This window comes from Sparus aurata, unplaced genomic scaffold, assembly GCF_900880675.1.
Source record: "Sparus aurata unplaced genomic scaffold, fSpaAur1.1, whole genome shotgun sequence".
NCBI classification, from domain to species: Eukaryota; Metazoa; Chordata; class Actinopteri; order Spariformes; family Sparidae; genus Sparus; species Sparus aurata.
Window position 1 is genome coordinate 97,041 of NW_022045102.1, and position 25,671 is coordinate 122,711.

The 25,671-nt window shown below is 45.1% G+C and overlaps 2 protein-coding genes across 7 annotated transcripts in view; both read left to right on the forward strand.

The window, feature by feature from the left end:
- tsc22d4 (TSC22 domain family member 4) overlaps positions 1–2,287 on the forward strand; it is a 28,958-nt gene extending 26,671 nt beyond the window's left edge. For 5 of the 6 annotated variants that reach the window (XM_030410455.1, XM_030410456.1, XM_030410459.1 and 2 more), the window contains 2 exons: positions 13–64; positions 546–2,287. In XM_030410455.1, coding sequence (XP_030266315.1) covers positions 13–64; positions 546–695 — 202 coding nt within the window. In that variant the 3' untranslated portion in view covers positions 696–2,287. The remainder of the gene's footprint in view (positions 1–12; positions 65–545) is intronic. The other variant, XM_030410460.1, reaches the window with a different exon arrangement.
- Positions 2,288–7,208: 4,921 nt separating this feature from the next.
- LOC115577581 (phosphatidylinositol 4,5-bisphosphate 3-kinase catalytic subunit alpha isoform) overlaps positions 7,209–25,671 on the forward strand; it is a 44,207-nt gene continuing 25,744 nt past the window's right edge. Inside the window, exons 1-8 of the mRNA XM_030410464.1 lie at positions 7,209–7,559; positions 11,475–11,603; positions 11,841–11,944; positions 12,035–12,197; positions 12,311–12,520; positions 12,688–12,755; positions 13,178–13,306; positions 13,522–13,575. Of these exons, the coding sequence (XP_030266324.1) occupies positions 11,519–11,603; positions 11,841–11,944; positions 12,035–12,197; positions 12,311–12,520; positions 12,688–12,755; positions 13,178–13,306; positions 13,522–13,575 (813 nt within the window). The 5' untranslated portion in view covers positions 7,209–7,559; positions 11,475–11,518. The remainder of the gene's footprint in view (positions 7,560–11,474; positions 11,604–11,840; positions 11,945–12,034; positions 12,198–12,310; positions 12,521–12,687; positions 12,756–13,177; positions 13,307–13,521; positions 13,576–25,671) is intronic.

Genomic DNA, 25,671 nt, shown 5'->3' on the forward strand with positions numbered 1-25,671 from the left:
TGTGTCTTCCAGTAGTTCCAGTAACAGTCTGATCGCCATCGACAACAAAATAGAGCAGGCCATGGTGAGTTAGATTTTACTGTGTTTCTACTGATGTTTGACTGTAGTTCTACTGTTGTTAGGTTAGGTTTCTAATGAAGTTTAACTGTGGTTCTACTGTAGTTACGGTTAAGGTTCTACTGTTGTTAGGTTAGGTTTCTAATGAAGTTTAACTGTGGTTCTACTGTAGTTATGGTTAAGGTTCTACTGTAGTTAGGTTAGGTTTCTACTGTAATTTGACTGTTGTTCTACTGTAGTTATGGTTTAGTGTTAGACTGTAGTTTGACTGTGTTAACTGTTTTTCTTTTGTTGTGCAGTTTTTTGTAATTATTGATAAATCATTTATTCATTAATGATGAATTATCAGTCAGTTCTGTTCTTTATGTTCTGTGACGGCTCCCTCTGCTGGCTGAAGCCGAGAGGAGCATCTGCACCTGCTACAGGATCTTTGTACACACTCTGACCTGTGTGTGTGTGTGTGTGTGTGTGTGTGTGTGTGTGTGTAGGACCTGGTAAAGAGTCACCTGATGCTGGCGGTCAGAGAGGAGGTGGAGCTTCTGAGGGAACAAATCAGAGAGCTGCAAGAGAAGAACCAACAGCTGGAGAGAGAGAACCACATCCTGAGAACACTCACACACAACATACACACAACATAACACACAACAGACAAACACACAACACACACAACAGAACCAGGGGTGGTTCTAGAGTCTGATGGGGCCCTGGGAAAAAACATGTTTTATTATTTCAAACTTCCACAAAACATTAAAAACAATTGTGCAGTGTTCTGGTCGGCTCAACACATCTGGCCTGCAGGTTGATCTGATATTAACTGGTTCTGATTCTGCTGGTGACCTGATGTGTCTTCACTATGTGGTCTCACGTGACCTGGAGGTGGATGCTGACTGAACTGATCCAACCAGAGAAGAACCATGACATGACACATGCATATTATATATATTATATACATATGCAGTTATAATCAATCAAGTGGAACACCGAACTTACTGAACTTACAGTTTAACGTTATCAGCATTTAGAAGTGGCACTTTCCTTTTTTTGCTGCTGGTGCAGAGACTGTTAACTACAAGTTTCTACTTTGGACTGTACCGACTTTGCCTCCTGGATGGCCTGCGCACACAGCAGAGCTCCTTTAGCCAAGTTAATGTTTGCAAACGTAGTACATAAGTACAAAAGTACATAAAACACGCTCAGTGAAAATTATATTATTGAAGTGTCTCTCTCCCACAACTGTGGCTAAACTAGCAGCGTGGCTATATACCACATTGACCCGAATATTGCCCCACTTTTGATCCACTTCGCTCTCTACAATCACTGCGTCTCTCCATTTTTCATCTCCTGTCACTTCTTCTTCTCCGCTGTGATTGACAGATAACCGCAGCCACAGTGTCAGTGACGTCTCTACAATAAGCTGGCGCCCTCTGCTGTTGCGGTCATGTAGCAACCCAGACAACTATCAGCATGTGTCAACGGTTAGACCCTGATTATAAGATGACCCCACTTTTTCACATAATTTTCATCGAAAAAAAACATGTATATTTGGGTCAGTACGGTACTATAATATGTAATGTAATTATCCGCTCAATTTATCACTGTCTTGCTTTTTTCTTTTTTCACTTCCCGATAGAGAACTGCTCTTTGTTCTCTTTGTTTGTGGCTTTCCACTTTGTTTTTTTTGGGCCTTTTTATTGACAGTACAGCTGGAGAGGAGAGGGTGACAGGAAACAGGGTGAGAGAGAGGGGGAGTGACACGCAGCAAAGAGACCCAGGCCGGGAGTTGAACCCGGGTCCGCTGCAGAGCCTCAGCACATGGGACGCACGCTCTACCAACCGAGCTAAATGGTGCCCGGCTTTCCACTTTGTTGTCATTAGGTTTGTTTATAATGGAGTCGGGTGGGGCCCTCAGAGAGATCACGTCTCGTACTGTCATTTCAAACTTTATGTATTGACACTGCGGATGTTCGTCAGCCCTCGACGGACCCTACGGGCCCCAAGCAGTTGCCTGCCTTGCTTGTTGGCAAGCGGCGCCCCTGAACATAACACACAACACACACACACACACACACACACACACACACAGTGTGACACTGAGTTTAACAGTATGATAATCAGACTAATGAGGACCCTGATAACCATGACAACAGACTGTTTGTATCAGCTGAGATAATGATGATGATGATGACGAAGAGTTGATTCTAATAAATTAATAAACTTGAACTGCAGAAGAGACTGAGAAGGCTTTTTGGTGATGATGAGGATGATGATGGTGATGATGATGGTGATGATGATGATGATGATGGTGATGATGATGGTGATGATGATGATGATGGTGATGATGATGGTGGTGATGATGATGATGATGGTGATGATGATGGTGGTGATGATGGTGATGGTGATGATGATGGTGGTGATGAAGATGATGGTGGTGATGATGGTGATGATGTCGATGATGGTGATGGTGATGATGATGGTGGTGATGGTGATGATGATCGATCAATTCATCAAAATGTATTTATAAAGCACATTTAAAAACAACAGCTGACCAAAGTGCTGTACAATGAAACTGAAAGTTCTTACAGGGTAAAAACACAAAGAGCAGTTCAGTCAGTTCAATAACTTGAAAGAGTTTTCATCCTTCCGTATCTCAAAGGCAGATATATTTGAGTTTCATCTGCATAACACTGGAAGCAGATGCCATATTCTCTGAAGATGGCCCCAAGGGGAAGAAGGTAGAGGGAAAACATAATGGATCAGAGAATAGATCCCTGAGGGACTCCACAGGGGAGGTGCTGAGGAAGAGACAGAGTCACCAAAGTTAACAGAAAAGCTTCTGTCAGACAGGTCAGACCTGAACTGTTCCAGTGCCTTTAATACCAACACATTGTTCTACTGTGTCGCATGCAGCCGTAACATCTAAAAGCATAAGTGAGTAATAACTGAGTCAGCTGCAAATAAAAGATCGTTAAAACCTTTAACAGTACAGACTCGGTGCTGTGCAGATGTTTTAAACCAGACTGGAACACTCACAGAATTCCACGTGTCTACAGGTGCAACTTTCTCTCACATTCTTGAAAGGAACAGGAGTTTGTAGATTGGTCGTGAGTCTGAGAGGACTGAGGTGTCCAGATTGGGTTTTTTAATCAGACGTTGTATCATCGCATGCTTAAAGTTGCTGGTACAAAACCTGCAGATAGACTTCTATTTATGATCATTAGGACGTTTGGTCCTGTAGTCTCACATGTATCTTGAACTAAATGAGAGAGGACACCATCTGTGAGACAAGCTGAGGGTTTAATATGAGCAGTGTTTCCTTTAGAAGAGACACTCAAACTGGTTAAAACAGCAGAGCAGGTGAAGTGATGGATGGGTCATAAGAAGTCGGAGATGTGAGCTCTAACAGTCTAATAATCTTTATAAACTAAAAAGTGGAGACATATGTCAAAGATCTCAGAGGAACCATCAAGACGAGCAGATCGAGGAGTAATAACAATACTGTTAATTTCACTAAAAAGAACATGAGGTTTGTGACAGTTCTTAAATTATAACAGAAGCATATTTTGTGTTTTGAGCACTGACAGCTCTCTGCAGCTTGTCTTTCTTCCACTGACGTTCAGCTCTCCTGCGCTCTCGTCTGACAGCACGAGTAGAGTCGTTCAGCCTGGTTCAGCTTTGGGTTCGGAGCGCATGACTTTAAATGGGGCGACAGAATCTAGGATGTTTTGTCAGGTGGAATTAAATAGTGAGGTGAACTCCTCAGTATTAAACCAAAGGAGGGCTAAGTGAGTGTCAACACGGTCAAACCCTGACCAGCAGAGAACTGTTCAGGGTCCAACATACGTCACTGCCAAGCAGAATCAACCGGTTTAGTGATATAACCGGAGAGAGAGCTCAAATAAAACATGTGATCAGAGAAAACTGCATCGTCCTCTTGCTTCTGCCCACGCTTCTCCATTTGCACGGACAACCAGAAGGTAATTCTTGAACATCCTCACCCACATCTTGAAAGGAATGGCCGGCTCCCCTGGGCACAGCAAGAAAAAATCCGGGCATGGCGCATTTACAGCCATCTTCATCAAAAAAATTGATGAGCGTTCTTGCAGTTTCCACCTCAGTCTTTTATTGACAGAGTGCTCTCTTAACACATGTCTCAGGTATAACATAGACTGCTGTAAAAACCCCTGTCTACCTCATACGGCTCCAACTGTTGCAACACATCTATCATAACATGCATGTCGCAAAACACATTCTCTGACAATGTGGATGAGAGCCCTAACCCTAGCCATTTATGGGAGATGAGCAGGGAGATAGACCACTTCCTTTTCATGCTGATTGGATAGATGGACTCTCAACCCACCAAAGTGACCAATTAGGAGCAGGCAGGTACAGCCCAAGGGACTTTAAGAAGGCTCCTACCAGTAGAGACGGGGGTGGCACTTGGTAAACCTCCTAAGAGCAAAGGCTGAGGTTTTGATGGAGCAGAGGGCAGAGCATTTTGGCATTGTTTTGTCCACAGATTTGATAATATCAGGACGCGGCCGCTTCTGATCCGGACTCAAGGCTCTAGGTTCTGTTTTAATAAAGATTGCTTAATCATTCCACCCAGCCTTGCCTCCGCAGAATTCTTTTGTCATCAAACTACACGCCGACACCTTTGAGAAGGGAAGCCCAGAAACTACACAAGTGAACACAACACCATCTGCTAACACAAGATCTAGTGTGTATGCCCGCTCTCGTGTCGGACCTCTCACCCACTGTACGAGACTGAAAGAGTCCATAAGAATTAGAAAGTCTTTAACCAGCAGCCTGTTCTGACAGCAGACATTAAAGGAGTCATCACCTGGTTTTTTATATATCCAGTCCCTCTTGGATTGCTTTGGATCAATTCTTAAAACTTATTAGAAAAAAAAAAAATAAATCAAACATAGAGCTTGTTCTGACACTTTTTCATACCGCGACTTTCTCACGCGAGATTATGCGCGAGGTTTTGACCGGTCCGAATGTGCATTGTATTAATATGTAATGAGGCGCGCGTTGATTGGCCGCAGGAAGGACAGAGCCGGAATGGGGGGCGAGCCTGCATGCACACAGACTCCACAACATAAACAGCCCGCTGTCATGGCGCACACACTAAATGACGAACCTTACGGAATTCAGGCATTTATGTACGAGCCGGAGTCGGAAACCGAACGGGAGAGTGAAGAGTCAGAGATGGTGGAAGAGACACGTTTACAGCAGGATGTCTCTGAATGGTAAATTCTTTTTTTTTCCTTCTTACTTTTCACACTCGTGTTTTACATGTAAGACCTGAGTTTTAATGCTGGCGGTCACGATGTATGGCGTGAAAATGACAGAGAAATAAGCAGATTCAGCGTGCTCACTCAGAAAGTCTGGCTGAGGACGGCTGTGAGCCGATGCTTAATATGCAAGTAGCCTCCTGTGGTAACGTCACCACAGGAGCAGAGTCAAAATCTCCTGCTTTAGGAACACGCACTACTGTGCGCTATTCCTGTTCGGAAAAAGAGCCAAAGCGAAAAAAATAAGCCACTTTCAAACTCCAGCTTTTCAGGCAAGTTTCAACAGAGGTCCAACACCAATATCCATGATTTAACGAGAGAAATTGCGATTTCCGGGTGATGACTCCTTTAAACTCTCTGACGATGAGAACACTGTTACATGACAGAACAGAGTTCTGATCGATCCAACTCCAACATGTTCAACTAGAAACTGTGTTAAAGTCTGAGACAGTTAAAACTCCTCCTCCTCGACCAGGAGTTCACAGGGAGTTAAATATGTTCAAGCCAGAGGTAAAAGTATGAAGATCTAAATAGGAAATACGTTTGAATATGATGTATAATCAGTTTATTGATGAGTTTATTGATCCTGTGATAGATACACACTCATGGATGTGTTGTAACAGCAGCAGCTGGTAAACCTCCAGCTGATGGAGGCAAAACAAAACACACTTAATCCAACAAGCCCCGCCCCCAACACACACACACACACACACACACACGCACACACACACACACACTGGTGGTAAACAAAGAGAATCTGAAAAAGAAAAACAGGATTAGGATTAACTATGTTTATTCTGTGTGTGTGTGTGTGTGTGTGTGTGTGTGGCAGTATATGTACCATAATCCTTCTCTCTGATTGGCTGTCAGATATGACACATGCACAGGTGCCTCTGTAGGGTGGTGTGAGTGTGTACGCCAACAGTGACATCATCATGTGGGCGTGGTCATTATTATCGTCTGTCGTGTTCACAGATTCATTGATCACTGGAATCTGTTGATCAGGTGAATATCTCACATACACACCATATATCACACACACACACACACACACACACACCATATAACACACGCCATCTTCTTCTTTTTCCTCTGTAAATACTTATTTATATATAATTCTTGTTTATAATATATATACATACACACACATATATGTATGTATATGTATATCTATACATATATGTATATATACATATATATGTATGTATATTTATATATATACATATATGTATACATACATATATATGTATGTATATTTATATATATACATATATATACATATATATATTCTTTCTAAATTTTAGTCTGTTATTTAATTCTCTTTTTCAGGTTATTTTCTTATTCAAATGTTATTTTCTGGTTGCAGTATTTTCCTGCACAGTCCACAGAGCGGTTACTTGTTCATGTGATAATAAAGCTTTGGATCTTGAACCTCTGGGCACAGTGGAGGTGCTGAGGGGTCAGTCTATACAATGACGTCAAAGTCCATGACGTCATTCATGTTTGCATAATGATGTGAATGAAATAATAACTGACAACATTACAGAATGTGTTGCTCCACAGCAGAAAGTGAAGTCACAGTGAGGAGAGAAAGTCCCCAGACTCCCTTAACAAATGTGTCAGTTTAGTGAGTTGTTGAGTTGCAGACACTTTATAAACTCTGTGAAACTCTGTCTCGACACATTCTTCGTTATTTGGACCTTCTCGTTAATTCGGCCCATGTTCTAGGCTCGTTCTGGTGCTACTTCCCGCTCAGTACCTCTGGTTCCAGCACCATGGTTCTCCACCAGCCGCTGCTGTCAGAGACTACTGGCCCTTTAAGAGGAAGAGATGAGTCCCCCCCCCTCCCATCACCTCGTCCTCCCTCAGCACATTGTTCTGCTGCTGCCGGCGACCACAGACACACACACTCACACAGACAGGCTGACGTACAGATAGACAGACAGACAGACAGGCTGAGTGACTGACAGACAGACAGGTCTCCGGTGTGTGTGTGTGTGTGTGTGTGTGTCGGCTCTTTGTGTGGATCAGCGGGGCGGTGACTGATGGATCCACCGGCTCGAACATAAACCGAGACAAAGACACAGAGAGAGAGACAGACAGGCGGTCACACAGACAGACAGGTTCACAAGGCGGGCAGACAGACAGGCTGATAGACGCTATGACCAGAGGTCCGCGCCGCTGGACGGACACGCACGAGCTCAGGTGAGTGACAGAACAAAGAGTCCGCCTCTCCACTGCCGTTGTCATGGCAACCATATGATAGTCTGAGGTAATGAGGAGAGAAGGAGGAGAGGAGAGAAAGAGGAAGTGAGGTGATGAGGAGGTGATGAGTTCGAGCTGCAGATGTTTCTATATGATTTATTTATTGATAATTTACACTGAGAGTGTTTACAAACATGTGCACAAACACTTACAAATATGTAAACAAACCTCAGCAGAGTCACTGTGACATCATTAAAGGAGCCATCTTTCACATTTAAATAAAGTTTCAAACATTCAAACTGAGCTGATGTCATGAACAGACTGGTGATGTCAGAGACGTCTCTCCTGAGGTTAGCATGCTAACAGCTAGCTGCTAACAGCACTGTGTGGCTCAGAGGTGACAGCCTGTAGTTTAAAAGCAGCCGGTTCACTGCTGAGTCTAATAAATAAACAACATAGACTAAAGGAAATATTGTGACACATATTTTCATTATTAACAGAAAAATCCAACCGTCTGAACTCTAGTTTCTGTCTCTGACTGAACTCAGACCAGTTCAATCTGCTCGTTAACTCATCGTCAGGCTCACTTCATTCAAACTGGACACAAACTGAGTCACAGTCACCAGAACAGTTCTGGTTTGTCTCCACAGTCTCCTCTGGTTTGGTCCAAATCAATCCTCAGTTCACAGTAACATGTGAATATATTTTGTCTCTCTGATGATGACCGACTCTCTCTCTCTGTCCTGTCCTGATGCGTCTTCTCGTCCCCGGAGTCACAGTCCTGGTCAGAGCTGCTGTAAATCACCTCTGTAGTGTAAATCACCTCTGTTGTGTAAATCACCTCTATACTGTGTCCTGGATTTAAATAATCAGAGAATTGTTTAGCGATCATATTTAAGTTCTCAGTATTAAAGAGACTCATTAAAAACATCACAATAAAAAAACATCAACATTTAAAAAAGCAAAACAAGACGAAACGTTCAAATAAATATTTTGATGTTTTAATGAAGAAACATCCAAATTTGATATTGTTTGTATGAGATGATATTAAAATAAGCATAAACACATGATGTTGTCATCCTGTCCATCACTGCAGCTCCTCTGTTCAGCCTCTAATGACACAGTAACATTAAATAAAATATAGAATAAAACCTGTTTCACTCTTTAAACTTCTGTATTTGAAGCTTTTTTAGTTTAAATGTTGAGTAATGTCGTTAGTTAAAGCTCAGATTTTAAAAGATTTAAAAAAAACTGTTCCTTTAAATCAGCAGGTCAACAGGAAGACAAGGAAGGAAACCAGCTTCCTGACACACACACACGCGCGCACACACACACGCGCACGCACACACACAAAGAAACGCGTGGCACCACTGTGTGTGTGTGTGTGTGTGTGTGTGTCCTACTTTCTGCTCTTTGTTTGACGGCTTCATTAAAAAATCCCAAAGACTCAACATGAGGACATGAAGACGTGACAGAGACGTTAACTGAAACACAAAGACACAAATTAAATGTTCAGAAATATAAAAATTATACGACAAAGATAACAAAGACATTTATGCAACTAAAATAAATAAAAACAAAATAATTTACAGATGAATGTAAACAAAGACTCAACATGACGACATGAAGACGAGAACATGACAAATTATGTTATTACATTATGAATGATATTTAATATGAACAAGAAAACAACAGCATTATAAGATTACACAACAAAGAAAAGTGTACAAATAAAATAACACAAAACAAATCACACATTTAATCTGGACTCATGTTATTTTCACATGATGTCAGATAAACTCAGTTTATCACAAGAAATTCAGATTTTCTGATTTATAACAGTGGCGAGGCTAGCCCTGTTTTGGGTGGGCTTTAGCCCATCCTATCGTTTAGTCCACAAATCGTATATCCAGGGCTCTAACCCTAACCCTAACCCAGGTGAATCTGGGAGTTAGAATGACGCTGGCAGGCCAATGTGTGTGAGATGGGCAGGGACTGGCACTGTAAGTGGCTAATGTGTGGAGGGGGAGGGTCCGAAAGTTGTTCCGAGCGCAGAAGGAGAAGGTTTCAATTTCAGCGAACAATGGATATGTGTCCGCTCCGTGGCCGAGCTGAGCTGGTTTTTCACTTTAGATAATGTCTTACTTCCACCAGGTCTGCTGCGCTACGTATCTGCTCCGGAGGGCTCTGGCAGTTCGGTACAGATACGCAGGACCTATATGTCAGCGGATGCCAGAGCACGACGCAGCAATTCAACTGAATTTAGCACCGAGCAGACAGGAAGTCACGCACAGAAACAACAATATAACATCCGGTTACTTTTCTAAATAAAACACTCCGTGTTGACACCAGCAGACAAATCTCAAAAAAGAGACAAATGCAAGCTCTTCTAGTAATCCTTCAGTCGGGAACACTTCGTGTTGTTGTTTTTATAACACATGCCTATAACTGCAGCACTGCAAAACCGGATCGGAGCACAATATTATAGAGAGACAGCTGTGGTCAGTTGAGCCTTCTCCTCAGTTTACATTAACTAATTTTTGGAGAAAAGTTGATAATTGTTCATCCATAATCCATGATTTAGTGGCGGGATTGTATGTCAGTGGAACTTGTACATAGATCATGGTTGGATAATCAAAGATTCTTGATATGCTTTTATGAAAAATCTGTCAGCTGCTTCCTGGGGGCGGAGCCCCCCCAAAGGTCAGATCCTAGAATTGCCCCTGATTTATGAGAAAAATGTTGAAGAGATGTTGTTGAACATAAACGATCACATGTTACTGTGACTCACACTGACAAACGCTAAGAAACACTCTGAGGTAAAGAATGACAAAGTACACAGCAACAGCACCGTCATGTTAAATCTTGTGTTTAAGTTTTATTTTTATCATTATTATTTTTTTATTGAGTTGCTTTCTGAATACTGATGAGACAAAAGGATTTTTGGATGACTGACTGTCCAACTGACCTTTAAAATTATCGATAGGAGTCGATTACTTTTTTCAACGACGTCTTTAGAATTTAGCTGCAGTACAATCAGTTCCAGGTCCAGGTGAAGGTGTGTTGATGCCAGTGTGAAGGTTTGTTGATGTTCAGGTGAAGGTGTGTTGATGTCAGGGGGAAGGTGTGTTAATGTCAGGGTGGTGTGTTGATGCCAGTGTGAAGGTTTGTTGATGTTCAGGTGAAGGTGTGTTGATGTCAGGGGGAAGGTGTGTTAATGTCAGGGTGAAGGTGTGTTGATGTCCAGGTGAAGGTGTGTTGATGTCCAGGTGAAGGTGTGTTGATGTTCGGGTGAAGGTGTGTTGATGTCCGGGTGAAGGTGTGTTGATGTTCGGGTGAAGGTGTGTTGATGTCCGGGTGAAGGTGTGTTGATGTCCAGGTGAAGGTGTGTTGATGTCCAGGTGAAGGTGTGTTGATGTTCGGGTGAAGGTGTGTTGATGTCCGGGTGAAGGTGTGTTGATGTCCAGGTGAAGGTGTGTTGATGTCTGGGTGAAGGTGTGTTGATGTCCAGGTGAAGGCGCCCTTAAACAAACTTCTTACAAAGATGACTTCCCACATCGCTCAGTGTAACTGATGTTCCTCTCCAGAACTTTTTAAGCAAACCGACTTGATGGTTCCAGGATCAGAACAACACTGACCTGAACCATCCATGAGTTCCACTGTAGGCAGGACTGTTGAGTGTACACGGGTTCTTCCTGCAGCTTCAGAGGGAACTTTTTACTTTTTCAGCAGGTTGGAAACAAAAGACGAGACTTAAGTTTTCGACAAGCTGCAGACAACTGGACTGGACTGATCCAGACTCCACTGTACTTATGTCCAGTATGTTCAGTACTCGTGCATTTTTTGAGGGTCATTATGGCCATTAATTGTTTCCCAACAGGTTTTAGCTGTCTGTCGCTCTGTCTTTCTGTCCAGGTAGCCCAGTGCCGAGGTAAGGCAGCTCATGGTTGGTGGTTGCCATGGTGCCAAGGCCGTCGTCAGGGGAGCTGTGGGGGCTCCACCTGATGCCCCCCCGCATCCTAGTGGACTGCTGCCTACCCAACGGTGCGGTTCTGCTCTGACTTCACTGTCCTGTATTTATTTCTTCGGCTCTGTCATATTTTGTTGCCAGGGTTTCAGGGATAATAGTTCTGTTCTCTTGTAACATTGACATGGTTTCAAGGATAATGGTTCTGTTGTCTTGTTACGTTGCCATGGTTTCAGGTATGATGGTTCTGTTGTATTGTTGTGTTGCCATGGCTCAGATATGATGGTTCTGTTGTCTTGTTGTGCTGGTTTCAGGGATGATGGTCAGTCTGGAGTGTCTCAGAGAAACTCCTCTCATCAGCATCAAGCAGCAGCTCTTCACTGAGGCCAGGAAGTACCCGCTGTACCATCTGCTGCAGGTACATCACTGTTTGACCTCTGACCCCGCCTCTTCAATCTGTTATTACTTGTACTAACAGTAGGTTAATCTCTGCTCTCTGATTGGCCAGGAGGAGTCATGTTACATCTTTGTGGGCGTGACCCAGGAGGCAGAGAGGGAGGAGTTTTATGATGAGACAAGGCGACTGTGCGACCTGCGACTGTTTCACCCGATCCTGAAAGTCATCGAGCCGCTTGGCAACCGTGAGGAGAAAATCCTCAACCGGGAGATAGGTAACACACACACCTGGCACACGTGTCATCACCTGTCATCACCTGTCATCACCTGTAGTCTCCTGTGTGGGCTGCAATTAGTCAGTCTCAGACCGAACCGCCCCTTTGTGCAGGGTTCGCCATTGGGATGCCGGTGTGTGAGTTCGAGATGTTGAAGGACCCCGAGGTTCAGGACTTCCGGCGCTCCATACTGAGTGTGTGCAGAGAGGCCATGGAGGAGAGGGAGGGGGGAGGGGCCCACAGTCAGGCTCTGTACGTTTACCCCCCCAACGTGGAATCCAGCACTCAACTGCCCCAACACATCTACAGCAAGCTGGACAAAGGTAGTGCCTAAGTTCTACCAGCAGGGGGCCGGAGGCCATTGTGTCACTGTCATAAACTGTGAAGGAAGAATCTGAAGACATCATACTAACATGAGACATATACCTGTCTGTCCCTGTACCTGCCTGTCTCTGTACCTGTCTATCTCTCTGTACCTGTCTCGCTGCAGGGAGGTTGATCGTGACCATTTGGGTGATTGTGTCTCCATCTAACTCCAAACAGAAATACACTCTGAAGGTAAGCTCTGTAGGTTTGTGTCACTTCCTGTTAGACGACAGGATGGTTCGACTTGTTTTTAGAATGATGATGTCACCTGTGTGTTGCCGATGGAGACATACCTGTAAACAAACAGCTTCACCTGAAATTGGATTTGTCTGTCGGAGTTCCTAAGCTCAGTACTCTGTACGTTCTACAAACTGTTTTATCCTATTTTGTTCTCTTCAGTTTGAATGTTGCTGCTTATAAACAAGCTTCTGTTTGGCGGTTTGTTTTGGTAAAGGACAGGTGACAGGTGAGGTTGTCTACCTGCAGAACTCTAGTGTGACTAAATCATCTTTCTGTTTTCTCGTAGCTGTCAGTTGTCTTCAGCCCAAACTGGGCTCCTCTGTAGCTAGAACGAACAGAACCTCCAGGTGTTCTATATGTGTGTCTGTTTACAGGTGAGTCATGACAGTTTACCTGAGCAGCTGATCGCAGAGTCCATCAGGAAGAAGAGCCGATCGATGCACCTGTCGCCTCAACAGCTCCGCCTCTGTGTCCAGGAGTACCAGGGACAGTACATCCTTAAGGTACACCTGTCTGTCCGACTCACCTGTGCGTCTGTGTCCAGGGGTACCAGGGGCAGTACATCCTTAAGGTTCACCTGTCTGTGTGTCTCATCTGTCTGTTCATCTCACCTGTCTGTCTGTGTCCAGGAGTGAAAGGGACAGTAAATCCTGAAAGTACACAACCGGCTGCCTGTCTCACCTGTCTGTCTCACCTGTCTACCTGTCTGTCTCCTCAGGTGTGTGGCTGTGATGAGTACCTGTTGGAGAAGTATCCTCTCAGTCAGTACAAGGTAACTGCGTCACTCTGAACACACAAAGCCAAACCATTAACAAGCTCTTCCCTACTACCTGTCTCACATCGGATTAGCAAAGCACGCTCACAGTCAAAAAATTCAAGACTTTTTCCATGATCCTGCTAACACCAGGTATATGTGGCAAGGCATACAGACAATGTATTATATCTGGACCTCAAGTCTGTCAATAAAGATAATATATTACCAAATACAGGATTGCCCATCCTGTGTGTACCGTCCTGTGTGTAACAGTGATGTGGACTTCCTAAATGAACTAAATAACTTCTTTGGGAGGTTTGAGGCAATGAACAACTCTCCTGCTGTGAAATCTGTTCCCCACCAGGATGAAAAGTTAGTCTGCATTGACATAGCTGGGGTGTGAAGGTCTCTGAGGAGTGTCAACTCACGGAAGGCCCTGGCCCGGACAACATACCTGTGCGGGTGCTCAGGGAATATGCAGATCAGCTGGCTTGTGTCCTAACAGACTTTTTTAACACCTCACGTCCCAAGTCCCATCATGTTTCAAAACTGCCACCATCATCCCAGCTTCAAAGAAACCTCAAATCACATCACTCAGTGACTACTGGCCCATCGCACTCACTCCTATTATGATGAAGTGCTTTGACAGGCTGGTAAAGGACCACATCACCTCCAGACTCCCTGCCATGTTTGACCCCTTCCAGTTTGCCTACCGGCCAAACCACTCCACTGAGAATGCCACTTCACCGCTCTCCACTTGAGCCTTGCACACCTGGAGGAGAAGAACATTGTTCCTGGACATCAGGCCAGCATTTAATACCATCATTCAACAGCATCTGGTAGAGAAACTGGGACCCCTGGGCTTCATCACTCCCCTGTGCAACTGGCTGCTCGACTTCCTCAGTCGGTATGTTTACATGCACAGCTGAGTCGGATTACAGCCATAGTTCGACTATGCTACTCAATCAGATAACTGCAATTGTCCGAGTATACATGCCAGTGAGAAAATAGGATTATTGGCCTCTCAGCAGGTCATATCCGGTACGATAGGTGGCGCTGTACCCATTTTTAACTAGTGGTAATAGAGCCACCTCCAGCTGACCTCTTTACGTCACCAGCAACAACAAACTCTGCCTCGGCATTCGAGAAAGATGCCGTACGAAGAGCGAAGAGAAGCTACATCTTTGTACATTTCATATATGGTGTACATGTTAGTTACACAAACTAGATGCACAATGGCACTCTTGCTTGCAGTTATTTTGGAGGAAATACGCCACTGCCGCCACCGCCGCCACCGCAGCCACCATCGCCACCGTCGCCACCGCTGCCGTCCTTCTACTTCTGGCTAATGGCCCTGGGAAAAAAATCTTGAGCCTGCACAGAACGCAAAATGCATCACAGCTGACCAGGTGAGAGGAGAACTGAGGAAGCTCCTGCCCCGGAAAACAGCTGGACCAGACAACGTGTGTCCCCATCTCCTCAAGACTTGCGCAGCTGAACTCGGGGAGCCACTTCAATGGGTCTTTAACATGAGCCTGCAACTTGGGAGAGTGCCCACCATCTGGAAGAGATCATGCATCGTTCCAGTTCCAACGAAGAACCGGCCCAGCAAGCTGAATGACTTCCGGGCGGTGGCACTCACATCACATCTGATAAAGACCATGGGGTGACTCTTCCTCAACCTCCTCAGGCCCCAGGTACAGCACGCTGAGGACAGCCTTCAGTTCGCCTACCGGGCAGAGGTCGGTGTGGAGGATGCCATCCTCTACCTTCCACACCGAGCCCACTCTCATCTGGACAAGGGAAGCGGCACGGTCAGGATCCTCTTCCTGGACTTTTTCGAGTGCCTTCAATACTATCCAGCCCCTTTTGCTCCAGGAAAAACTCAGAATGCAAGTGGACCCCTGCCTGGTTGCTTGGATTTCCAGCTACCTCACCGACAGATCACAATATGTCAGGCTGAAGGACATCACGTTTGACACTGTGATCAGCAGCATAGGAGCTCTGCAGGGGACTGTGCTGTCCCCCCTCCTCGTCACTCTGTACATAGCGGACTTCTGCTACAATTCTGATACGTGTCACATCCAGAGGTTTGCTCTGTGGTCGGCATGAAGCTGGCCCTTCTGGTGACAGTGGCAGAGAGGAGAACCCTCAACAAACTGCGGGGCATCATGAACAATGCCAACCACCCTCTGCACACTGTCATCAGCAGCCGGAGGAGCCGGTTCAGCGACAGGCTGCTCCTTCCAAAGAGCCGGACAAACAGACTGAAAAACTCCTTTGTCCCCGTGCCATCAAACTGTTCAGCTCCTCACTGGGGAGGAGGGCGAACAGGCGAACACAACATACAATAAACAATACAAAAACCATGTGCAATAACCATGTGCAATAATAACAGAACCATAAGAGAAACTGTGTACCTGTGTACAGTTTTACACGTGTGTGTGTGTATGTATATATATATATATATATATATATATATATATGTGTGTATATATATGTATATATATGTGTATCTGTATATATCTGTATATATATATGTATATATGTATATATGTATATATATTTCTATTCTTACAGTGTTATTTTATATTTATTTACTTACCAAAAGGATGAATAAAGTTGTCTAAGTCTAAGTCTAAGTACAAATCTGATCCGATGGACGGTATACATGCAGGAGTAATCGAATAATCTGGGTGTTTTAATCCGACTACGAGAAATCTGATCCGGTCAGATTTTAGTCAGACTAAGGTGGATGCATGCATCTTAAAAATCCGATCATAGTCGGACTAACCCAGTAATTCGGTTTTATTGAGTGTCATGTAAACGCACTGACTGAAAGACCACAGTCAGTGCGGGTCCGTCAGAACACCTCCAGTGTCATCCCCCTCAGGGCTGTGTCCTGAGACCCTGCTGTTCACTCTGATGACTCATGACTGCGTCCCAAGTGCTTCCACCAACCACAATGTGAAGTTTGCGGACGACACAACAGTGGAGGGCCTCATCAGGGATGACCACGACCTGGCTTACAGGGAGGAGCTAGAGCAGCTGGTGGGCTGGTGTAGCAAAAATAACTTGATCCTGAGTGTGGACAAAACCAGAGATCATTGTCGACTTCAGGAAGAAGCAGCCCAGCCACGCTCCACTTCCCAACAACAACACGGCTGTGGAGCTGGTCAGCAGCACCAAGTTCCTGGGGATGCACTGTAGCGACTGGCAGACATAATGACATCACCGCCCACCTGTCCTAGAGTTCATTCATATTTTCTTACCGTTAACGCCCACAAGCTTGGCTTCATCCAATGAAAATTCCCCATGCAAAGGACCCGCGTAGTGTGAAAGTCTACTAGTGTGTCTCTGAGCCGCCGGTATTGTGGTCAGTGGAGCGTTACCACGGTATCTGATCGTGCTGGAAAATCCGCGGTGTGTGACACAACAATGAATAATACAAATTTAAAACCGAATTGAATTGTGGTTTGTTTGTCTTTTGCAGTGCTGGTTATTGATGACATTTCATTTGCTCTATTGTTTTGGTATGGTTTGACGGAGCTCTTTTCTTTCTATGTTATAATTATTATTTGTCAGACGTGACTCTGACTGGCACCCCATTTCCTTTTAACGCGTCAAACCGCTACAAAAAAGTGGCACCCCAGATTTCTGGATCCACTAAACCCTGGACTTGCGCTCAGCACTTGCAACAAGCAAACTATATATTTACCAACCTCTTCTGCTCTGGATTTCCCCACCTCATGAAAATGGCTTCAGCACAGGATGAGGCTGAAGGACATCAGTTGGAGGATTTGGAGGATATTCCTGGATTGGATGTCCTTTCACAGGACCCAAATATTGGGAGAGGAGTGAAAGAAGGGCATGGCCCAATTCAGCAAGGTGGCACCAAAAGCACCACCTATTCTTTATTGGATATGGATTTGTGTGGGCAATCAGAGCTAGCTCAGCCACTCATTCCACTTGATATCTCATCCCAGGATGGAGCTGTTGGTCAGTCAGGATGGAGGACTGACATCAATGAGGAAGCAGCTGACACTGAGGATACACTAAAAGCAACTTTGGAGGAGAAATTTCATATATTCATGGAGGCACAAGAGAACCACAAGGTGGAGCTCCAAGCTACAATAACAACTTTATTAAAGGATGTCACTACAGCTTTTGAGCAGCACTTTCAACAGTTAAATCAAACCCTGGACAAGCAGTCTCTTTTTCTGAGGAATCAATTTGCAGCAAACCTCAACTGGCGATTAACACATCATCATACAGAGATATTAAAGGATACCAAAGAATTTATGACCCCAGTGGTGCAGTCAGTTGAACACCTGCATAATGAGGTATGGAAATTGTCTCAAAGTATGGATTCAATGTCACAGGAAATGGTGACGATGAAGCAAACGCTCAACATATCTGCACTTAAAACTGTCCATACACAAGAGGCCCCAAACAATGATCAGCTGGACGAGGCCCGGAGGCAGCGCCTACAGTCAACAATAAGATCCGACATAAAGGCAGGTATGTTAGAGTCACCTCGGGATTCTCCCGTTCTTCCTGAATGCAGGGGACGGTTGAGGGTAAAATGTCCTGTTAAGCTGCAGTTTCCATCGTTTGGAAAGATTGAGGATGAACCAGATCCCCTGATCTATCTGGAGAAATGTAAAGATTTTCTGGCTTTAAATCCTCTGACTGAAGATGAGTTGATGGCAACAGTAAGGAATGTCCTACATGGAACGGCGAGAGACTGGTGGGATGTGGCCCGTTTAAACACACATTCCTGGTCAGACTTTCAGAAAAAGTTCCGTGCTGCCTTTCTGTGTGAAGACTATGAAGATGAACTGGCAGAAAGAATGAGGACAAGAATACAAGGTGAAGGAGAAAGCATCCGTGATTTTGCCTATATGTAACGCTCCTTATGTCAAAGGTGGAAACCTGATATTCAGGAGGCTGCAGTGCTCAAACTGATCTTCAGGAATGTCAATCCACATATGGCAAGCCAGCTCAGGGGTAGAGTTAATACTGTGGATGAACTGGTGAGACTGGGACAGCAGCTGGAAAAAGACAAAGCAAGTCAAAGTCAATATGAGCTACGGAAGAAACAAGGTGTGAAACACAAGGAAAAAGAGAAAATAGATGTGTCGACTCCCGATTCCCCACCATAGAAGAGCAATACCCCTCCTGTGGTTTACTGTTGGAGATGTAAGGGTAGCCATGCTCCATATTCATGTCCAAATTTCAATCAGTCTCGGAAATCCTACCCTCAGCACCCCCGGCCACAGCCATCTTATCCATCCCACCCTCAGCAACCCCGGGCACAGCCATCTTATCCATCCCACCCTCGGCAACAACATCCACAGCCATCTAGTTCATCCCACAATCAGCAACACCATTCACAGCCCTCCCACTCTGCAGATGAAAATAACCGCCATACAGTTAATGTCTTAACCGATACAGCGCGATCAGCATCGTGTATTACCTCCCATTCCTTTGTGCCAGGTCTAAGGAGGTTCAGCTACCCTGGAGGGAGCTGTGGCACCGCCCTACCACGACAGTTGAAAGTGCCATTAACTGTAAGGAACTGGAGAGGCAAAGCTGTTTTGGATACAGGATCAACATATACACTGCTCAATTAACATGTGTGGGACAGTGTCAAAGCTCCAGAGGACAAACTTACCCCATGGATTGGAGATCCACTCTATCTGGCTGACGGGGAACCCAGGATACCCCTTGGGTGGAGTGAGATGGAACTGAGCCTACAGGATAAAACCTGGCTGCTGGCTGTGGTGGTGCTGGATTCCAAGACACTTGCATTTCCTGCTCTGCTAGGATTAGACTTCGTTTTCTTCACGGGAATGCAGATTGATGTGTCAGGAGGAGTATACTGGTTCCGGGAAAATGAAAAAACAAGATTTTCCTTCTGTGCAGAGTCCTCTCTGATGGGGGAGGGGGAGACTAGCAACTATGTTGCTTTCTTTTCAGTGGTAGCTCCATCGGCCACTGCACTGTTCCCTACACTGACCACTTTGGAGGACTCAGACTTGTTCCAGAAGGCAATCCAAGACTCTCATCTGGAGGAACACAGGAAACCCCAGTTAAAGACCCTTTTACTTAAAATCGCAGATGTTTGTACAACAAAGATGGGACGCACTGACATATTGAAACATCAGATCTTTCTCACCAATCCACTTCCTATCCGGCAGAAACTCTATTGAGTCTCCCCTCCTAAGCTAAAAGTGATGAAGGAACTCATTGATGACATGCTGAAGGATGAAGTAATTGAACCCTCTTGCTCTGCTTGGGCTTCTCCAGTAGTCCTGATTCCCAGGAAGGTTGGCAAACCAAGATTCTGTGTGGATTTCAGGAAAGTAAATGAAAACACAGTCACAGATGCCTACCCCATTCCTACCATCCAGGAGATACTGGATAGTCTCTCAGGTGCTGCTGTTTTCTCGTCACTGGACTTAAATAGTGGGTACTGGCAGGTGGAAATGGACCCTGAGGTGCGAGAAATTACAGCCTTCATCTGCCCTCAGGGTCTGTTCCAATTTAAAGTCATGCCGTTTGGACTGAAGAATGCCCCCGCGACGTTCCAGAGACTAATGGAGAGGGCACTAGGAGAATTAAACGGTGTCATCTGTTTCGTTTATCTGGACGACATTATTATTTTCTCACAGTCTTGGGAGCAACATTTTTATGATGTCCAAGCTGTCCTGGATAAACTCCAAAGTGCTGGACTCTCGGTGAACATGAAAAAGAGTAAACTGTGCAGGACATCCCTGAGATTTTTGGGACATATTGTGTCTGCCACGGGAGTTCATGTTGATCCAGACAAGACGGAGGCAGTGCGCAACTTCCCAGTCCCCATCAACCTGAAGGCCTTACAGAGGTTCCTGGGCATGGCAGGGTGGTACCATCGGTTTGTTCCCAACTTCTCGCAGATTGCTGAGCCACTTAATGCCTTAAAGAAAAAAGGAGCACGGTTCCTCTGGTCACCTGCATGCCAAACTGTCTTTGAAACACTTGAAGAACATCTGGTAAACCCACCTGTCCTGGGTCACCCAAACTTCCATTCTCCTTTTGTGGTCTACACAGATGCCAGCGAGACAGGGCTTGGAGCAGTACTGGTCCAGAAATCAGACCTAGGAAATGAGGAAGTCCTTGCTTTTGCCAGCCGCAGCCTAAACCCTGCTGAGAGAAACTATGCTGCCACAGAGTTGGAATGTTTGGCTGTGGTGTGGGCACTAGAGAAATGGAGGACCTATCTGGAAGGTCACCTTTTCAGGGTGGTAACGGATCATGCCTCTCTTCTATGGGTGTTTAAGACAACTAAACCCAGCACTCGACTCATCAGGTGGGCACTCAGGCTTCAGGAATTCACCTTCACTGTGGAATACAGGAAAGGTAAATACAACACTGTACCAGATGCTCTCTCTCAGGCCCCAGTAGGAGATCAGCCTTCCTTACCAGTCTGGGCTACTGTCATGACTGCTACCTCGAGACCATCAAAAGATCTTCCCATCACCATCGAGGCTGTGTGGAAAGCACAGCAGGAAGACCCTGAGTGCCAGGCTCTGTATCAAAAGGTTATGGAAAATGGAAAAGTTGTCATCAATTCAAATACCACATTCAGCATAATGGAGGACCTCATCTACCGTGTTGTCACACTCCCATACAGGACCATATACCAACTTTACATACCTGCCAGCTTCAGGAAGCAACTTCTGGAGTATTTCCATCAAGACCCCCTCTCTGGACATCTTGGAAGGCACAAAACCCACCGCAGATTGCAACACCTGGTCTATTGGCCAAAGCTGAGTTGGGACGTCCGACAACATGTTCAGAACTGCCAAGTTTGCCAGAAATATAAACCGGAAAACAGAAAACTGTCAGGAAAACTCCAGCAAACTGTGGTCCAACGCCCCTGGGAAATGCTTGGGATGGATTTGATGGGTCCATTTCCAAGGAGCTCAAAACAAAATGTCTACTTACTTGTTTTTGTGGACTATTACTCCAAGTGGGTGGAACTGTTTCCCTTAAGAAAGGCCACTGCAGAGACCATATCTCAAGTCCTGGTTAAGGACATCTTGACCCGATGGGCCTTCCCGATTTCATCCTATCGGACCGTGGATCCCAGTTTGTCTCCTCAGTCTTTGAGACTGTCTGTCGAACCTGGAACGTGGGACACAAACGAACATCTGCCTATCACCCCCAGACCAACCTCACAGAGAGAGTGAACCGTACCTTAAAAACCATGTTTGCATCCTATGTCGGAAATCAGCATAAGCATTGGGGCAAATACCTCGCTGAGTTCCGCTTTGCTATCAATTCGGCGGTCCAGGAGTCCACTGGAGTTTCCCCTGCAGAGCTGAATCTCAGTCGTTCTCTGAGAGGGCCCCTGGATGTGGTGCTGCAACCTCGAGAATTTGCTCCTGGCACACCTGCTTACACCAAAATCATACAGCTGAAGGATCTATGTTCCTTTGTTTCCACAAACATGGACTCTGCACGCCGTCGCCAGAAAAGGAACTATGACAAACACCGGCGAGACACAGAGTTTGGGGAACAGGATAGAGTATGGGTACGAGCCCACCATCTCTCCAAAGCGGATAAGTCATTCACAGCAAAATTGGCCCCTAAATGGCAAGGGCCATATCGGGTGGTGCAGCAAGTTGGGCCAGTCAACTATAAAGTGGTTTTGGAGGCTTCTGGCCAAGATTGAAAAGTTGTCCACATTTCTCGCCTGAAACCCTGCTACCCTAACGCTAAAGACCTGCAGGAGCTGGAGCGAAAGCGTGTTCTGGAGATCCTGAATGAGGAATCTGATGAAGAGGACTTCCTTGGCTTTTCAGACACTACATGCTCTGCTCCCAGTGGTGGATGGATGAAGGGATCTGCAGGGGGACAAGAGGATTACCAACAGGACAGCTCCTCTGACACAGACGTTTCCGAGCCAACTACAAAGCCTTGCCTTTGGTCGGCTTCCACTAAGGGGGGAGGAGTGTAGCGACTGGCAGACGTAATGACATCACCGCCCACCTGTCCTAGAGTTCATTCATATTTTCTTACCGTTAACGCCCACAAGCTTGGCTTCATCCAATGAAAATTCCCCACGCAAAGGACCCGCGTAGTGTGAAAGTCTACTAGTGTGTCTCTGAGCCGCCGGTATTGTGGTCAGTGGAGCGTTACCACGGCATCTGATCGTGCTGGAAAATCCGCGGTGTGGTTGCCAAAGAGTCTCTGGAGTTTGTGTCAGGAGGAGGAATTACCCAGTGGATATTTCCAGTCGGAGTTTTTCCTGGAGTTGCCGGTCCCGGTGGAGCTAAGCCGACGCTGAATCCCCGACTGTCGACTGATGACTGACTACTGACTGACTGATCCACGGTACCGTGAGTACCCGGTGTATATGAGTACCCGGTGTATATGTTGTAAATAATCCCTGTGTTTGAACTGTGAATACAGACGGTGCTATTTTGGTTTTGATTTCCTGGTTTGATTTGTGTTGTGGGGATCCGCAGTAAAACCCGGAGCGGAGTTTTGAGTTGCCTTTCTTTTTTGGTTGTGAACTGGATTGAACTGTTTTTGGACTGTGAGAAAACCGGACTAAGTCCGTGGATTGAACTCGGAGACTGTGGGACACAACAATGAATAATACAAATTTAAAACCGAATTGAATTGTGGTCTGTTTGTCTTTTGCAGTGCTGGTTATTGATGACATTTCATTTGCTCTATTGTTTTGGTATGGTTTGACGGAGCTCTTTTCTTTCTATGTTATAATTATTATTTGTCAGACGTGACTCTGACTGGCACCCCATTTCCTTTTAACGCGTCAAACCGCTACAGCACGACACAGACAACCTCACCTGGTCTGTGAACACTGCGGCTCTGGTCAATAAGGCACAGCAGCATGTGCACTTCCTGCGAAGAATGAGGAGAGTCCTCCTGCCCATTCCCATCCTCACTACATCCTACAGGAGCACCACAGAGAGCATCCTGACCAGTTGCATCTCCATGTGGTGTGGAAGCTGCAAAGCCTCTGACTGGAGGTATGTGAGGACAGTGGAGAAGATCAGTGGGACTTCTCTCCCCTCCATTCAGGACATGGTGCATCCCAAGTGCTGCATGTCCTGAGCTGGGAATATTATCAGAGGCTCCTCTCACCCTCACCATGGACTGTTTCCTGTGCTGGCCTCTGGAAAGAAGTTCTGCAGCACTCGGTGCAGGACCACAACGCTCTGGAACAGCTTTCCCCCCCATGTCGTCAGACAACTCTCAGGGTTTATTCTGGATACCTTTCCTCAAAATATTTGCACTACCTAACTCCAAGGCCAGATTACCCAATGGCTTTATGGGCACAGGCCCAGGGGCCCACGTGCACCTGGGGCCCAACGAGCGCCAGGGCCTCCGCAAAAATGATTTTTGTAGGTTTAATATTACGGGGGGTGAATGACGAATTTAAGTTGCACACAGTGAAAACACTACACCCTACGTTATTTTAAAACCAATTATTATTGTCATCAAGTCACCGTTAAGTTGAGTGAGTGACTGCGACCCCCCGGACCTCGCCACTTCCCGGGGCCGTGGACCAAGTGCTCGTGCATCTTCTCTCCCCCCATGTGGGGAGGGACGGGGTCCCCTTGATCCCAGCGCGACTGTCGACCAGGGCAGACTGTCCTCAGTGTGCCCCAACCACGGCGCGTCATGTGAAATGCTCCAGGGGTCTGCGGCGATGTCGGCAACCCACCTGTCATCCCATTCAAAGGCTGCAACAGGCAACTCATCAGACTGGGGTGAAGTTAGTTTTAGGTTAAGTTGTTGGACATGAGAGATATCTCTTTGCGTCTTTCTTTTTCTTTTTCGTTCCTAACATCAAGGTAGTAATTTTGGTAATAAGAGTAGAAATTAGGTTTAACTACATTATTGAACTTGGGAGTCACTTAAAGAAGCGGCGAGGATCTGCGTTTTTCTTTATTTTTTTTCTCCTTGTTAAAGTGTGTTACACATCCGCACAGATGGGGCGGAGTGAGAGGAGTCTGTGCAATAGGACAATATATTTTATTTCTGTTACAACTGTATTTTTGATTGTACTTGTGTCCTATTGGTGGGTGACTCAGAGGGTTGGGGTGGGGGGATGTACAGGATCTTCTCTATATTTTTGTGAAGAATGGTGCTGGTATAAATATTTGGTTTATCAGAATATTGTTGTAACTCACTCTTCATTTATATACTCCCTTCCCCTGAATGTTTCGGTATTGAAAACCACATGGGTAGTTTGAATATTTTTTGTTGCAACTTAAAGGGCCTTAATTCCCCTAATAAGAGAGTAGCCTTTTTAGATCTATTAGCAAGAAACAAAATTGATTTAGCTATGTTTCAGGAGACACATTTGCTAAGAGATGATGTTAACAGAATGGAAAATCACTTGTATAAAGTATGTGCTTCCTCTTCTGCTATAAATAAAACAAAAGGGGTCATAATACTAATTCGTAAAGCACTACGAATTAACATCATTGACAAGGGAGGTGATGAAGATGGTAGAGTTGCTTTTGTTAAGTGTATTTACAATGAAAGAAAACTGGCATTTATCAACATATATGCCCCTAATTCATATGATAATGTTTTTTTTACTCAATTGAATAGTATTTTGGCTGAACTTTCTGACTTTGAGTTGGTGATCGGCTCTGACATGAATGCCATATTAGATTACAAAATGGATAAATCAAGTAAATCTGATTCTAATGTACAAGCAACCAAAGCATTACAACATTTGCTCTCTGACTTTAATCTTATGGATGTCTGGCGCCTACACCATCCCACTGCTAAGGAGTATACTTTCTTTTCAAATAGGCATAAAACCTTTACAAGGATAGACTTTATTTTTATGTCTACTCCCCTTATTTCTTTGGTTCAAAATATAGAAATAAAGCATATGACCCTAACGGACCACCATGCATATGTATGTCAATTAATGATCTCAAACTTGCCTAAAAGAGCCACTAGGTGGCGTTTTGATCTAACTTTATTGCAAAATCAACATTTCTGTGAACAGTTTGAACTGGAACTTGCTGAATTTTTGGACATGAATCGTCACTCTGTGGATGATGCTACATATTT